General features: G+C 51.7%; 1 protein-coding gene across 1 annotated transcript in view; it reads right to left on the bottom strand.

The window, feature by feature from the left end:
- The window catches only part of TGM3 (transglutaminase 3), a 36714-nt gene extending 19933 nt beyond the window's left edge, over window positions 1-16781 (bottom strand). The window contains exons 1-7 of the mRNA XM_036419627.2: window positions 16625-16781; window positions 6960-7133; window positions 6378-6611; window positions 5178-5296; window positions 4367-4495; window positions 1485-1662; window positions 1244-1379 (exon numbers count right to left, since the gene is read on the bottom strand). Coding sequence (XP_036275520.1) covers window positions 1244-1379; window positions 1485-1662; window positions 4367-4495; window positions 5178-5296; window positions 6378-6611; window positions 6960-7133; window positions 16625-16631 — 977 coding nt within the window. The 5' untranslated portion in view covers window positions 16632-16781. The remainder of the gene's footprint in view (window positions 1-1243; window positions 1380-1484; window positions 1663-4366; window positions 4496-5177; window positions 5297-6377; window positions 6612-6959; window positions 7134-16624) is intronic.
- Window positions 16782-17504: the final 723 nt, after the last annotated feature.

The following is a 17504-nucleotide window of genomic DNA, read 5'->3' as shown; positions in this document are numbered from 1 at the left end:
TGGCCAAAAGTAGCGATGTCATTGGAGAGAAAGTTGTGTACGAGCAGATCATGAAAGAACATCCTAGAAGAAGCTGTCTCTCCCTCATGAGCACATGTGACCCTGAGTGAGGTGCGTGAGCCTCACTCTCCTTCAGCGGGAGCGGTTGCTTATATTCCACAATTCCATTGTCGGCACAGGGTCGTTGTTTGTTCTAACAGCTTTCCCTATGAATTTTTATTTTCCTTTATTCCATTCGTTATAGCAAGCGTATTTCAGTAAAGTGGGACCTACTTAGTCTGGGAATAATAAGTGTTAAAGAATATCTTATAGACTATCTCAAAGATGAACATCTGGAAATAAGATGGCATCTGCTATCAGGTTGTCTATTGTATCTGTATGTGAGTGATTGTGTGTTTGTGTGTGTGTGTGTCCTTTGAAATGGATTACTGACATATGTGAGTACTTTATTTGTACTGACACATAAATATCTAGTTGAATATACAGATATAGACATAATTATTTTCAGTTGCCACCTGGTAATCATTTGGCATGTGTCATAACCTTGAATAGCTGTAACAATATATTTTATGTATACATACTGCTGTATGAAGTTATAGATATATGTATATAAGTTTTATATAACTTACTTTCAGTGTACATGTATTATACATGACATATGTGTACAGATACATGTGCACATGGCCTATTTGTAGCTAGAAATATACATGCCCACATCCATATAAAACTACTTATTTGCGGTCGGAATCCAGAATAAACTGATTTTTATTCTATCAAGCCAGGTACATAAAAAGTATATATGAATTAGAGAAAATGGATTGCTTTTTAAGAAGAAAGTCTATAAATTATATGAGTTGTCTGAAATGAGATAAATTTATATTTATTACTGGAAAATCAATAGCTTCAATGTTTATCTTCTAAGTTATAGGGTCTTGTGGATGCTGTAAATTAGGGCAGTTTCTCAGAGCCCCTGAGCCACACCTGGCCTCACAGGAGGTGTGATGAACTGTGTCAGACTGCTCCTCCGGCTGTAGGACAGAGCACACCACCAGAGTTGGCAGAACCCGAGAAGAGCTGTTTTGGGTCTTGCTAGAGGTGTAGTCAGCACTTTGGGAATTCTATTCTAAACCAGGTGTTGACATGTTACTTGCCTCCCAACTCCTGTTTGGAGCCAGGTCCCCCAGAGCCTGGGGAGAGCAAGAGGCTGCTCAGATTGGATGCTCAGCCAGGGTCAGACACTCACCAAACACTGTCACTGCCTTTGTCCAGTGGGTTTCCCATGGGGTCGTAGTACACATCCACGCTGAGGTTTCTGTCTGTGTCATGAGCTGAGTTGAAGTTGGTGATCACGCGGGCGGGAATCCCCAAACACCGCAGCACTACAAGTCAAGGGGCTGTGTGAGACTGCGGGTAGCAGTGGGGCCCACCTTGGAGCACCCCATTGCTGCCCCCTGACCAGCAAAGGCACGTCACATGCAGGGTACCTGTGTTGAGGGTCCCAGCAAAGACCCAGCACTGGCCGAACCGGACTGGCCGGAAGCCAGATTTCTTCCACTCCTTGAGAATCTCCACGCTGCCGTTCCAGTTCCTGGGGTCCCGGCCCCCGGTGTAGCTGCCACTCCAGTTCCCAGCTATCACGCCGTTGTCATCATTGCTATTGACCTGGGCGGGAGAAACATCCCCAAACGAGTCAGCGGAGAGTGACATGCGGAGTTCAGGGGACAAGGCGAGAAGATGAGGGAGGAACCGGGGAGCCGTCCACTAGGTTTCCTGTGTCTTCCTAGGTGATTTGAGAATGATAATTGTATAATATTCTCTTAGCAGTTTTATGAGTTTAAAAGTGCTTTGCTTAACGGGCCGTGTTTGATTGCCCCTGGCCCACGTGTCAGTTATGAGTGGCCGGCTCACATGGAAATGGGGGCTCCATGGCCCGTCAGTGGCAAAGCAGGGTCAGCCACCAGCCTGCAGAGGTTTCTTGCCTCCATGCAGGGCTATCGCTGATACCTGGCTTGGGGGTCCAAGGTTTGAAACTCTCTTTTGTTTTACCGGTTTTCTAAAAGATCACTTTAGAAACTTCTTCTTGGAAAGAATAAAGATGGAATATTGTTTTTCATTCATTCATTCATTCATTCATTCATTCATTCATTCATTTAAGGCATGATTCTCGTACAATTAACACAACCATGATGCAGTGTGAAAAGAGCACTGGACTAGAAATTGAAAGACACGAGTTCCATTGTCTTTTAGAGACACGTATCAAAACGTCTATGAATGAAATGACGTAATATCTGGGATTTATAAATTAGTCTGTGGAGGAGGGGGTCAGAGATGAAACAAGACTGGCCAGAAAGTGGGTAACTGCTGAGCTGGTCATGAGTACTTAGGAGTTCATTTTTCTTCTCTCTCTCTACTTTTGTGAAGGTCTGAACTTTGTATTATTAAATGTCCAAAGTACAAAGCCAAAAGAGGGAAAAAGAAAGAGAGACCTGGGTAACAAGCCCAGCCTTGGTGCGGTCAGCTTGGGGATTGTGGGTAAGTTAACTCACCCATCTGGACCTTAGCTCTTCACCTTCCAACACAGGGAAAGTTAGACACAAACAAGCTCTCAGGTGTCGTCCCGCAGCCAGTTTTCAGAGTTTATGACTCTCTCAGGAGCAATTATCCAAGCCTACAGCAAGGGTCAGGACCAGGGTCTCTCAGCCTGCGGGTCCCCCTCCCTCTCTTTGTGGTCTGCAAGTTGCAAGGCCTGATGGGAGCATAAGGCTGAGAGCAGAGGATCCTTGCCCAGGACGGGCTGGCCCAGGTTCCCACTGCACCTCCGTGCCATGGGCGAGGCCTGCATCCCTTCCAGGAGAGCCTGGACAGTGAGTGATGCCAGGATCAAGCAGGATGGGCCTTCTCCAGGAGGGAAGGTTGGGCTGCCTGTTCCAATTTCCTGAGTCACAGAGCTCCAGCCACCAAAGTGATAATCAGCAGGGTCATCTCTGACTAGCGCTGAGCATTTCAAAGCCCTGCACAGGTCATAATTAGCTCAGGCCAGCCCAACCAGGAGATCTGGAGAGAGCAGCAGGGAGGTGCAATGAGGAAGCTGGCATTGATGTGAAGCGGTTTGTCCCCAGGGTAAGAGTGAGTCAGCCGCTGCCTGCGGGAGCTCTGGAGCCGGCTGGCCTCACCCACCTTCTCCTGGCCAAGGCGACTCAGCTTCATGCCATCTGACTGCAGCTTTCTTTAACCTTGGCTTTGGCTACTTGGTTTTTAAGGTTCAGCCCACATTCCACTTTCTCTCTGCATCTCTCCCCGGCCGCCCTGGTTCCCACCCATCTCCTCAGTGCCTCCACGTCCCCCGGGGCCTCCTCACTCCTTTCCTGCAAGGTTCGGGACTGCACTCTTTCAGGGAGTCCTCTCTGATCACCCCCAGGTATTTGTCATCCAGCCAGAAGGCTGTTCAAATTTCTAACCACATAATTATAATAGTTGGTAGCTTGGAGATGCTCCAGCTCCAAAGTAAAGAGACTCGGGCCATGGCTAGTCCATTAAAAAAGAAGTTAAAGACATCTGTGGGGTAATTATTTTGTTCCAGGGGATTAAAGAACAAGAACTCTCTGACTTTCAGCTTTTTAATTTGTAACTCTTGACCAGGTTAATCCCATAGTTAGACCTTTTTTGATGGAGACATTCTCTACACACTGAGTGCAGAGTGAGAGATTTTCCCAGGATCCAGAGTGTGCATGTATGTGTGCGTGTGTGCATATGTGTGTGCATGTGTAAGGGGGAGGGGAGCAGGTCTTTCAAATGGAGATACTGGGTGAGTGGAAAAGCCCTGGGTGGGCAATTCGAGGCCTCGTTCTGGTCTGACTCGCAAGCTGTGAGCACCTCCCTCAGCTCCTGGGGCTTCAGTGTGGATGAGGATCGGGCTGGCCTTCTGACTCTCTAGTCTGACAAGCACAGGCCGGGTGTTGAGGAGGGGGTGGATCAAAACAAAGGGGCGTCACACTCCAGGCTCACTCTGGAACGTTCTTCCTTTCCACGCGGGCCCAGGGTGGAGTCAAGTCTCAGCTTGGCATCCTCCCAGCCCTGATGGACACTAAGGGGGCAAGTCCTCTTGTCATCTGAGGAAGGCCTTCTGGTTCTGTGGAAAGGGCTTTGGGGTCAGGCAGACCCGGCTCCAGTTCAGCGTCTGCCGCTCACTCACTGGGCACAAGGCCAGTCCTTTCCTCAGAGGAGCCTCATGCTCCACGTGTGTGACATGGGGACGGGGACAGCCCAGCTGCATGTTGTGAGGCTACGATGAGGTCACGTATATAAGAGCGCATGTGCCCAACCCACAGTTGGGTTTGATACGTGGTAACAACTCGTTATCACTCACCATCGCACTCAGCACCCGGCCGACATATTTGGGGTCACCTCTGCGGGCTGCGTCGGTAGCAGGGTCACGGCGGAAATTCAGACTTTTATCCAGGATCGCGAGGCAGATGTTCAGAATGTCTCCTTCAAACTGTTCGAAACAAAACCGTATATTACGATGGAAGAAATGGCAAGCAGTGTTGGCTCATTCAGGGGCTGGGGGCTCTGCTGGCGAGAACCACGATAAGTGCCTGGGTCCTTGCACTCTGAGGCCTCCAGAACGGAGAGCTGCTGAGGAACAGCCACCTCCCCCAGCCTTCCATCCGTCCTGCAAACTCGTCCAGAGCTCTCGCAATACAGGAGGGTGAGCGAATCTGGGAACTCTGTGCTTTCAGACGGGGAAGGGTGATGGTAAGGAAGGACTCTGGAAAGGTTAAATGCACACGGCAAGGAAGTTTCACCCCATTCTCACAGGAATGAAGGAACAGAAACTATATTTTTGTCCCATGTGTCTCTACTGGGCCTTATCCTCATTTGTAGCACCAATGCCACGTCATTGCATCAATTTAGTTACTAGCATATGTCTGTTTTATCCACTAGATTGTGACCCTCTCAAAGACAACAAATCTGTCGTATTCATCTTCTGTATCCTTTCTGAGCAACCAGAGCCTAGCACATAGTAGATGCTCAGTAAGTGTTTTCTGAATGAATGGATAGACGGGCAGGCAAATGGATAGATTTGGGGACTTCCATCCATCTGTGGGGCCAGCTTCTGAGCTTCTTGCATAATAGAGATATCACCCCCCTCCCCCGCGTCCCTGTGACCTTTTTACCTGTCCGAAGTTCCAGCCAACCATGCTAATTCGATTTGTGCTTCCCACAAATATGGAGCCAGAATCTTCCAGAACGTACTCCCCTCTCTCAGCTTGGTTGTTCATAAAGACACTATCCGCTGTTTGACATAAAAATCAGATATCAGGGATTGGAAGCTACAGAGAAGTCCTCCTCCCGCTCCTGAATACTGGCCTGAGAGTTGGAGCAAGTCATACCTGCAGCCTTCCCCCAACCTCCACCAAGGAAGGAAGCCTTGGGCTATTATGCCTCCAACCAGTATTGTGGGAACTATGAGTTTGAAAGAGAGGCTGGGATAGCTGAGAGTCTGAAAATGAGACTTCAGGAGTCAGACACTTGCTCCTTTAGGAAAAGAGCCATCTCTGTGTTATAGAATTGTACTGTGGTCATTGTCCCTTATAATTACTCTAGAGGCCCAGTGTACGGAATTTGTGCACAGGTAGGGTCCCTAGGCTTGGCCAGCAATCAGAGCTGATCAGATTCCCTGCCTACTCACCTCCCCACCTCTTTCTTCCCTTGCTCCCTCGGTGCCCTCCTACCACCACCACCACCATCACCGCTGGTTGCCAGGTTCTGCACGCCCCCCTGGTGGTCAGTGCACATCATAGGGAGTGATTCAACTCCTGGTCTCCTGGTCGAACTCTTGAAGGGACACTTTGCATATTAGCCTTTTATATATCTAGACCACATGTGTCAAACACAAGGCCCTCGGGCCAAATCCGTCCCGCCAGGCCTTGCAATGTGGCCCGCACCGCGCTGTCATCACTGCACTCCGCTGCGTTTCCATCACAATGACAGTTTATGACTGTTCAGTAAACCATTCGGCCCGCGATTTAGGCTGGATTTTAGATTTTGGCCCCTTCTCTGATTGAGTTCGACACTCCTAATCTAGACCATGCTATGCAATTTGTACAAGAACATGAGATTCCTGCAATACCCACAAAGGAAATAGCAGCATGTCCATTTAATGGTGAATAATTTGAGGCTCAGACTCACACAGCTGGATGAGAGGGAGAGCTGGGACTCAGACCTATGGCTTCTGACTTACAGATTCTATCATTTTCCATATCGCACAAACGTTTCCTAATCAAACCTGAGTCCATGAAAACCACACCGCTCATCTCCTTTCCATGGGCACTGCTTATCTGATGGCTGGGAGTGTGGGGTGGTTAGGTGCCTACCTTGCGACCAGGGGTTAAAGAGCAGTATTATCATCCCAAGCTTCTGAGTGATGCCGTCGCCATTCTGAAGGCTCAGTGTGTACCATCCGATGGGCGCATTGGCAGGACTGGAGATGGAGATGTTCAGAGTGTTCTCCCTCTGGGACAGGAGCTGTGCATACCAGCTGCCACTGCTCGTCCCGTTGGAGAGTGAAAACACAGCCTTCGTTTTGGCTGACTCTGAGGGGGAGGGTCCTGTAAAAGAAGAAGGGCTCCCTGAAAACCAAGGAGTACTGGCCGGACTGTGGGGCAAGATCAGGTTCCAACACAACCACGGGGGCCCTTCCAGGGGCTCGTCCAGGGAAGTACCACATTATGGAAGCAACTAGAGACAGACCACGTGGGCCAAATTCCTCTTGATTGGAAGACCAGGGTTCTTGTGCTCAAAGACAGGCAGAAACTTTCCCACAGTCACACAGAGTCAATGGCAGAGCTGGGCCCAGAGCTCAGAGCCCAGTGACCCCAGTGTCACCGTCATCACCTCTTGGATGCACAGTCCCACTCAGGGGCATGTTGGGGAGGGGAGGAGCAGGGAGCAGGTACCTGTGGAGGCTATGAATCCCAGACGTTCTCCAGATCTAAGAGCCCGGTTGAGGGTCAAGGAGAAAGTGAACGGTTGACCTCGCCGCAAGATGAGCTCTTGGCTGTTGTAAGAGTCTGTGTGGTGCTCTTCCCGATTGGCACTCGCCCGCCAGTTGATATTCTGGGGTTTTAAATCTGTGAGACAGAAAAGAGAAGACCTTAGGCCCTGAGAGGCAAGGAATAGTGGCATTGGGAAAAGGTTTAAATTGCCAGAGGGATAGCTTTTAGGCAGGACTAGTCAGGGAGGAGCTAAACTTCTAGGAAAAATCACATTAAAATACAAAAAAACGTGACTGAACACGCTGAGAACGTCACAAGCGGTTGCTTCCCCTCTGCCCTTCATGCAGCTGAACCCGAACCTCTGCATACACTGTTCGGACCCCGCTGCCTAGCCAGCTGTTGCTCAGGCCTCAAGGAGCTGGCCAGGTGCTCCGTGTAGCTTTGCCCAACCAGCCAGGAGAGCTGTGGAACCAGAGTGCCCACATTCTGCCCACGTTCAGCACCATTCCTGGGTGGATGGGGGCTCACATAGAATGGAGAGGAGGCTATTTCTCTCACCACCACCACCCTGCTTTGGCTTGTTTGCTTTTCCCTCTGCATCTGCTAGACACTCAGTGCCTTTTTTCACTCCAACATCCAGCAAATGTTTACTTGTGTATTTTATGCTTTAAACACTCAACACCTTGGTATTGGCCTGGGCCTCTGATGCTGGGGGGAACAGCATGACTCTGGGCAGGATTTGTAGGCCTAGAGGTTGGACTTTCAGACACACACTGGCAAGAGCAGTGAAAGGAGCAGGTCAAAGGCCATGAGATCTCTGGATGACACCCGAATGCAAAAACCTGGACATCCACGGCCCCTCCCCGCTTCCTCTCACTTGATTGTGGAGGTGGGTCTAGGCTGAGAAGAGTTTATGAGCGGTACCATGAGGTCTGAGGAGGTTAGCTTACATAAACCTCTAAAGAGTTTTATTCCTCTGAGTTGTGTTTGAGACATTTCATCATCCGTGCCTTTGCAAACCAAGCTGATTTGTCTGTCTGTATGATGAGACCACAGCTATGTGAGCGTGGAGGCACATCCCAGCAGCAGGCACAGCTTCTCTTTACACGTGTCTGTCTCTCATCACCAGGATGTGTTTTCTTGATTTTTGTATTCTAAAGCCCAGAGCATTATTGACTACATTAGGACAACTTGGTAAACAACGGAATGAAGGCGTTAAATGAACAAACAAACAAAAACTAATGTCATACAATGACCAGCATGACTACGCCTCAAGATTTAGTTCATAAGAAAAGGTGACTGTGGGACCTTTATTCAATAAATACAGAGAGGGTACCTATTTCTCACAGGGCACTGGACTAGGCACAATGCTGGCAGTGTAAAAAGTATGAAAGTAGCCGAAGCCGGTTTGGCTCAGTGGTAGAGTGTCGGTCTGCAGACTGAAAAGTCCCAGGTTCGATTCCGGTCAAGGGCATGTACCTTGGTTGTGGGTACATCCCTAGTAGGGGGTATGCAAGAAGCAGCTGATCGATGGTTCTCTCTCATCAATGTTTTTAGCTCTCTATCCCTCTCTCTTCCTCTCTGTAAAAAACTAATATACCCTCTAAGAGCCTCATCAGTGAGTAAGACACTGAGTGATGGAACAGGGTGAACTCGACCTCCCCAGTAAAAGGTGCCTAGGAAATGCAGGCAGGAAAGATCACGTTCAGTGGCAGGAATTAGAAAAAGCTTCATGAAGATGCCAGGCCTTGAAGGAAGAGGGGATTTTGTCAGGTGCAATGGAGCAGCCTGCGTCCCAGACAACAGGAAGAGAGGCCCAGGAGAGCAGGCGTGTTACTTGGCTAGAGCAAAGGCTCTGACCACAAGAGAAAGGTGAGGGGAAGAGAGTGTGGCTCCGGGGCAGGCCTGGGGCTGGGGGCTCCCCTTCCAGCAGCTTTGGAGATGGGCACTGGGGTCATCATATAATAGACACTCTTTCAAGTGAAACTCAGCCCCTCTGGGGTGGTGACCCAAATAAAACTACAGCAGAGGAGAGGGGTGCTCAGAAGGTGGTCTTGCCACCAGCTTGTGGTACTAAAGATTCATTCATTCACACATCCTCTCACTCATTCATTCATTCATTCATTCATTCATTCAACAAGTAATTATTGAAAGAATACATTAAGTTTTTGCACAAAATCAAAGAAACAAAAACATTCATGCAATTGACAGGTATTGATTGAATTCAGGGAAGGACCAGAGGAATGAAGGAGGGGAGAAGATGAACATTCCTGGACCTAAATAGCGAATGGAGACAGCCCAGATCTTAGGCACGCTCCGGCAAACCCTATATGTGTAGATACTAGCTCCCTCTAGGGCAGTGGTCGGCAAACCGCATGTGGCTCTTCCACAAAATACCACGTGCGGGCACGCACGTACAGTGTGATTGAAACTTTGTGGCTTTTGAAGAAGTGGTTCTAATGCCAAGCCACACTCAAGGGGCCAAAGAGCCACCTGCTGCTCTCGAGCCACATTTTGCCACTCTGATGACTAATGAGTTTGCCGACCACTGCTAGACTAAATGTTGCAGTGTGGTTGGAAGCTGTGAGGATTAGGCAATTGTGGCAGATTGTGTGCACAGAGGTAAAGGGTAGTGTAGGGCAGTGGTCGGCAAACTCATTCGTCAACAAAGCAGCAAACCACGGCTCGCTAATCACATGTGGCTCAAGAGCCGCAGTTTGCCGACCACTGCCCTAGGGCAATGGTCCCACCTTTCCTTCTCCCTGCCTTCTCCCCAGCCTTGCTCATGGCCTGCTGTGCATCCCTGCAAGTTGACATTTGGTAGAATTGTATTCCTTGTCTTATAAAATGAGAGAAAAGAAGAGCCCAAGGACTATGTGGGTTCAGATAACATGAACCTTCTAGAACAGGTCAAACTCAAAGGCTAAGACGGGCCAAATAAGTGAGGCATGTGGCCCGTGGGCCGCGAGTTTGACCTGCTTGCCCTAGAGATTCTTCACCCCCCTCTTAAACACAAAAGGATGCGTGTCTTCTTCCAGGTGAAGCTCACTATTCCATACAGGAGCTCTGAGAGCAGAAAGAATGTCCCAGACAGCCTCTGCCAAACACAGGGGTAAGGAAAGAGGGGTGCAGGGCTTCCACATCTACAGTGGCATCTGCCTCCCCTTCCACAGGTCCACGTCCTTCTTTGCTCTGTCCAGGATTATGCACCATATGCTGTAGCTGAGCCAATGGCAGAGGCTTCGCCCTTTCCTCCCTGAGCCCAGTGGCTCTTGGGAACGTTCATACGCAAGTATTTGTTTGAATACCTGTTCCCAATTCTTTTAAAGAAACTTCTTTTTCAAAATCATTGGCAAATACCCTGAACCTGCTCACCACCTTCTTTGTCCATCTTGCTACCTGGGCTGTGTGTGTGGAGGGGCATATGGACAGAGCTCTGGTGGTCATCCTGGACCAGGAATGCCCTGGGGACAGCATGAGCTTGGGCCCTGGGGCACCGCGGCTGCCTTTTCTGCCCAGAACTACCTACACCCACACCTGTTACATAAGGAAAGAGGAAACTTCTATCTAGTTTATTCTATTCTAGAAATTTGGAGATTCACTGTCATTCACATACACCTGATGATGTAACCCCTCAACTTGTTCTGGGGTCTGCCTTTAGCGGGGCTAACACGAGAAGCACAGAGCAGAGTCCAGACTGTGAAAGGGGGTTGCTGGTTGGCTGTCTCAATCCTTATCGGCTGACTCTGTGATTGAATCACGGACAGCAGACAGGTAAGTGGGGCTGGGCTGGGGTGAGTGACTGGGGTTTTTGCCTGCTCTTCCTGGGAGGACCACAGCAGAGAGCCGCTGGCAGATGGCCCAACATGACATAACTGATGCTCCAGTGCCTGCATCTCCCCCACCTGCCCAGCCCTTATTCCCTGTGTTTCTCTAGGCTAAGACATATTTGTCTCTTACAGATTTCCAGAGTTGATTGTGAGATTCTCCCTCCTCCCAACTGGTGGGCGGAGTTATGACATTACTGGCATCTGTCACAGAGACATCCCCAAGACATTGAACCACCAATCAGCGAGTGCCAAAGTGTCCTGGAGCCCACCCCTTCCTGTTCCGCCCTGGGTCCAACCCTCTCCTGTTCTCCCCTTAAAAAGACCCCCAGACCAGCCCACGTGCTGCTGATCCTCCATGTGCATCTGGAGGCAGCCCGGCTGGGTCCCTCTCCCCTCCCCACAACTTCAATTCTGATTTCTCTACCTCTGTGATGAGTCCCGCTCATTACTGGGGAATAAACTTTACTTTAAAATGTCTTGGTGGTTAGTTTCCTGCGCCTCAAACCTTACATTGATTAGGGCGGATAAATACACTAAAAGTCCAGCCGAGTGTCTTTAGCATTTTTAGAGACCACGTTAAGAAATAGATTTTGCACGGTGTTTCTATATGGGGGCCTCTACCTGACATGGAGTTTCACAGAACAGCACTAACTCCCCCTTCATTTTAATTGCTGATCATAAGCCACTAAACTGATTTTACAACCTACTAATGGGTGACACATGGCAGCTTGAAAAACAGTGATGCAATCCCATATTCCCATATTCCAGGTCATAAAACTGAGACCCTGAAGGGGGAAAGCATCTGCTGAGGTTACATGGGAGTTGAGAAGCAGAACTTGGCTCAGAATCTGGGCCTTAGAGCCTGGTAACTGAGGGTCCACGAGTCATTCTCAATGCCCCCCTGCGGGTCCCTCCTCCTCCACTGAGCCCCACCAACAGCCCCAAGAACCAGGTGCTTTCCTCTCTGCTCCCACTCCCTTCTTTCTTTGGCCTGTGCCATCCCCTTTTCCTTTTCCCCACATTCAGACATTTGCAATCTCTATGCAGCACAAGTGGTAGGATTGCTTGGTACCCAGTTGGAGAGAAGCTCGGGGGTTCAGGTAGTGGCTGAGTGAGGGGCCTGTAAGGGTCCGTGGGATAGAGTGAAGGAGCCCTGGACCGGCTGTCTAAAAGGCTGAGGCCTTAGGCAAGGTCTCAGTGTTTCCGGAACATACTCTCTCCATCTGTAGAAGGGGAGAGTGAAGCCTGCACATCCTTGTGGGGTTACTATTCAGTCCCAACATGTACTCATCACTAGCACCTGGGCCTCCAGAAGCTGGGGGTGCAAGCCCCCTGGGATCCCACACACAACGACAAAAGCAACACAGCAGGGTTTGAGGTGGTCTACGGGGCTGCCATTGAAGACATCTGCTGTGCCAGACACTGTGCTGAGCGTTTTACTTGCATTATGTCCCAAACCCCTGTGAGATATTACTCCCATTTCACCGAGAAGGGGTTTGAAAGTCCAGTCAGGTGACATCACATGCCAAATATGGCACACGCAGGCAGAGCCCGGACCCAAGCCCAGACTGGAAGCCAGTTTTGTCTGCTCACATATGACTCCAAGCTGCCACCCTGCAGCCAGCCGAGGTTTCTGGGGTGACAATCACGTGGGATGGCTCAAGGAAGCTGCCGGAAAGGGTCACCCATAGTCCACTGCCTGTCTCAACATAACCTGGTCAGGGGGAGAGCAGAGGGAGGGAGGACTCCTGGCCAAGTTCACTTAAGACAGTGTGACTGAGACCCTGGTTCCCGCTCTCGCTGCACCCGAGCGGCACCTGGGGAGTGTGGAAGGTCCTGAGCCCCACCCGGGACCAGTTCAATGAGGATCTGGCTTAGGGACAGCACTGGGGTTTTTATTTTAAACTCTCCTGGCGTTTCTAATAAGCACCCAGGACAGAGAATGACTACCTTAGGTTGATATGTCATTTTACACTTTTCAAAGCATTTTCACATTAATTATCTCGCCTGAGCCACATAGCAATCTGGGCGGAGGCGGGGTGTGTGTGTATGGCGGGGGAGAGGAGTGAGGTGGGGGTGGGGGAATCACTCCCTCCATTTCACACAGGAGGAACCTAAGGAGAAGGTCGACTCTTTGTGAGCCATCGCTCAGCCCTCGCCCAGACCGTGGGGCCTCGTTCCCTCCATCCTGAGCAATGGGGGAAATACTTTCCTTCCTTCAGCTCACACCCCAGGCGGCATGTGGGCCCAGGGAGGAGAGTGACGCCCCGCCCTGGAGCGCCCAGCGGGCGGAGGCAGAATGAGGTGACCCAAGACAGCTCCCTGGGGACCTGGAATGTGACGGGGCTGGCAAGGGGGCAGGGGAGCACTGCGTGGGAGGGGTCCCCCTGAGAATCGCCCTCGGTTAGAAAATGGACTTCATCGCATTGGGTTTTTCTTCAGGCTTATGAAAAGTTCCCCCAAATTAATGAGTTGTGTGGCCTGATCACCTGTGGGGTGGGCTCCACAATAACCCCATTTTAGAGATGAGGAAATGGAGACACTCGGTTTAGTAACCTGTCCAAGATCACTCAGCTAGTGGGGGGCCGAGCTCAAAGTCAAGCCAGGGCTCATCCCTGGATGTGAACTTGTAACCTTGGGCTCACACCGTCTGTACTAATCCCAGGTAACATGGGGAGCCCTCATTCCAGTGGATGCAGCTGCTGGCAGGTCTGTCTCCGCTGACCTGGGAGCAGCTGCTGCCCCAGAGGAAAGAAAGCAGGCGGGGCGGGGGGGAGGCAGCGTGCCCCACACAAACACTGAGCGCCTGAAGCCCCGAGCTGAGCCTCTGAGCCTCTGAGCCTCCGAGCCCAGGGCACTCTCTGCTTTCAGAGCTGCCACAGATCTCCCTGGGGTCCAGGCCCCTGAACCAAGAAGCTGTAGCCCAGTGCAGGGAGACCCGGGGCCCCTCCTAGATTCCAGGCAGGAGGAGGCAGGACCCCGAGAGAAAGAGCCGCTGTGTCCCAGCTCCCAGGGAAGATGTTTTGTGCAGACCCAAGGCCTAGAACCAGGCAGGTCCTCACAGATTGAGGAACAAGGCCCAAGAAGGTAAGTCTCCGCAGCCCAGCCAGCACTCTGCCCAGAAAAGAACAGGCAGAGAGCCGCCAGCCCCAGCGGCCAGTGTTAGCCCGGCAGGGAGGTCCTGGCCCCCCGCAGGCAGCGTCTGAGGTTCATGTTTGAACCCTGAAAACTGCCTCCGACCTGGGGCCTCTGGGTGGATGTGGGGATGCGGAGCGAGGCCTCTGCTCGACAGTGAGCCCAGAGTCTGTGCATTCCTGTCCACCCCGGGGCGCAGACTCCGTGGGCAGCAGACAGAGGGGGGCCACATTGCAGGGCTGGGGGAAGGGTGCCGGCTGCCCTCACAGTTGAAAACAAACCCACATGTACCTTCGCACACAGGGATTCCCAGCTGAGGAGCTGACCCTGAACAACTCAGGTGTGAACTGTGCAGGTCTATTAAGAAAATGTGCGTGTCAGTCAGTGGACCCCGTTCAGACGAGTGGAGCTAACTGAGCTCCACGCAGAACTCTGCCGGGCCCTCCTGCACCCCCAGCGCCCCACCCATAGCCCAGCTGCCCTCTCCACCAGGAGGCACAGTCACTGAACCCCCACGGATTCCAGCAAGAAGCTTAAATTGGGTACTGGACACAGTTCTCTCCAACCTACACACATTGACCCCTTGGTCCCCTGGGTCACACCTGCTGACCCACCCACCTCCCGTCCCCACTGCCTGGAACACTACTCACGCCACCAACTACTCCTGCCCAAGCACGCCAGGCAGAGACACAGCTCCTTCAGCTCTGCCTTCCACTGCACCCACTGGGACCCCCTCCCGGGGTGTCCAATGAATACATTCATTCATTCATTCATTCATTCATTCATTCCAGAGACACTGACTGAGCACCTGCTGGCTGAGTGACTAGGAGCTGAGCTAGGAATTGCATGCTGGCAAATGGAAGGGAATAACGATTCTCTGGTGTCTTCCCGCCTTCTTAACAACGTACTTCCTCCCAACCAGCCATTGTATATGTGGGTTGTGACCTCAGGAGGCCTCTGGCTGGTTTAGATATTGAGCTCCAAGAGGTTAAGACCTCCTGACTCACCGGCACTGGCACCAGAGTAGGGCTCACGGCAGGCAGCGCAGTGGCAGGCACGGGGGCGACCCACCTATCCACAGCCCACGCCTGGCACAGGTCCCAGGGGGTGAGCCCCCTGGGCCCATCGCTCTCTGTCCCTGACTTCTTCTCAAGGCGATAGTCCAGGACTGAAGGGCGGAGAGCCCTCTATTTCAAACCCCTTCATCTTACAACCAGATCCCGAGGCTCGGCGGCGCTGGCAGGGAGGGCGAAAACTGCCGGTAGAGCTCAAATGATGAATCCAGTGCAGCGTTGCTTTGCTGTGATCTGGGTGAATTCAGCTCTGCTAACAGGACCGAGTCTGGGCTCTGCTACCCACTTTCTGAGTGATGTGGTAAGTCCCTAGATCAGTGGTTGGCAAACTCATTAGTCCACAGAGCCAAATATCAGCAGTTACGATGATTGAAATTTCTTTTGAGAGCCAAATTTTTAAACTTAAACTTCTTCTAACACCACTTCTTCGAAATAGACTCGCCCAGGCCATGGTATTTTGTGGAAGAGCCACACTCAGGGGACCAAAGAGCCACATGTGGCTCTCGAGCCTCAGTTTGCCTACCATGGCTCTAGACCTTTCTGGAATGCCTCCTGCCCCCTGCGGGGAGGGAGATGGCCTAGGTGACAGCTGACATCTTCTGCTAAAGTCAACAGGATCCCAAGCTCCTCTCCTTAGCAACCCAGCGTGTTGCCGCATGTTCGCCGGAGGAAGTGTGTGTGTGTGTGTTTTGGGGGGGAAGCGGGCGGGGGGGGGGGGGGGGGGGGGGGGGGGGGGGGGGGGGGAAGGAGAGGAGAGGAGGTGTCCATTTTGCTGCCCTGTCCTGATCTTGGTGATCCCTGAAGGAAACTGCATTCACTTTTGTACTATGCTCAGTGATTTCTTTGGCAAACCTTCCTGAGGCCCTAGCCACCATTCACGATGTTTTACAGGTTTGGTTCATGCCTCTTTTGGGGGAGGGGGTTGGCGATGCACTAGTCCCAGGATGGCAATAGTTGGCATGCCGCCCAGCAGGGGCTGTCTACTAGGAGCCGGCATCCTCTGGTGACCGCAGAGCGAAAGGACCTGCGCTCCTGGCTGTTCTTACCCACCCACCTCCCCTGGCACTGCTCACAGGGAGCCTGGCACACCTGCCTCTTTTACTACCGGGAGGTTTCAGCTCATCAAGTCACGCTCAAAGAGGCTGCTTCCGAACGTGTGGTTTACTTAGAAGCATTCTCGCGCTGCTGCTGGCTTCTTTTAAACCAATTTACAGGCTGTCACGCTCTCACTTCCTTGTAGCTCTGAAATGTGCTTTTCATTACCCACGTTACTGACAGCTGGTAAAGGTGCACTGAGAAACCGGAGACGCAGGTACCAGCTGGCTTCACACAGCAAAGCGTATCCATCCGCCTAAAGGATGCTGACTACCTGTTCATTCCTCAGGACTACATCCCGCATATGCCCTACTCCTGGAACCACGCTAGAAGGACTAGGCAGCCACGAGAAAGAACAGAATCCTCACGTACGAAGATCCAGCCTCCGGAGCCCCCAGGGCAGCTGTCCTGGGCCGGACGCTGGCCTCTTTGCTGGCCCAGGGGGAGCCGGGCTTCCCGCTAGGACCAGGTAGAGAGGATGCCACGCACTCACCAGCCATGCTTCGCCTTCTGCTGCCTCTTCCTCTTCTTGGCGGTTCACTGGCGAGGGCAGGGAGAAGTGGGGAGATGAGCTGCCTGCCCGGGATCGCCTTACCATTTATAGAAGCCTCTCCTACACACCCCAATTAGAATTGTAATGAGGTGGGCGAGGCACCAGGTCATTCCTGTAGTGCCTGTAAGCGTTTCTCTTACGACATCCGACATCCTCGTCACCCAATGGCAGGGCAGCCTGCTTACGCAAGACCAACCTGGGGAGCAGAGGGGAGATAAGAAAGAAAAGTTCACTTTTGGGAGTTTTTCCCAAAGGGGAACACCTCTCTGGATGGTAGAGTCTGGGAAATTTTGTCCAGAGCTGGAGCTGAGAGGTCCCCTAAGAAACGTCTCTGCAAAACCCAGACGCAGAACACTGCTCAGTCTTTTCTCACTCGCCACACGCAGGGGTGGTTTCCACCTGTACAAGGACGCGAGACGCCCGGCACAGCTCGCCCGCTCAGGGGAGCCAGGAGGAGCATTGGGGTTGGAGTCAGAGACACTCAGTTGCAATGCTGGGAGGCCAGCACTGAACCTCGAAGCTTTGGGAGCCTCGTCTGTGATGGGGGTAATTGCACCCCCTCTTCTTAATCACTAAGTAGAGGGAAGAAGCAAATGAGGTGATACAAGTCAAAAGGGCATAGATATTGTCCTGGCTGCGTAGCTCAGGAGGCTGGAGCACTGACCCGTACACCAGAAAGTGGCAGGTTCGATTCCCAGTCAGAGCACATACCTAGGTTGTGAGTTCCATCCCTGGTCAGGATGCACAGGGGAGGCAAGCAATTGATGTTTCTCCCTCACATCAATGTTTCTCTCTGTCTCTGTCTCTCATTCTCTCACTG

Source organism: Pipistrellus kuhlii, unplaced genomic scaffold (genome assembly GCF_014108245.1).
Source record: "Pipistrellus kuhlii isolate mPipKuh1 unplaced genomic scaffold, mPipKuh1.p scaffold_m20_p_6, whole genome shotgun sequence".
NCBI classification, from domain to species: domain Eukaryota; kingdom Metazoa; phylum Chordata; class Mammalia; order Chiroptera; family Vespertilionidae; genus Pipistrellus; species Pipistrellus kuhlii.
Note: the sequence above shows the minus strand (reverse complement) of the source record. Positions and strands in the feature narration are given on the sequence as shown.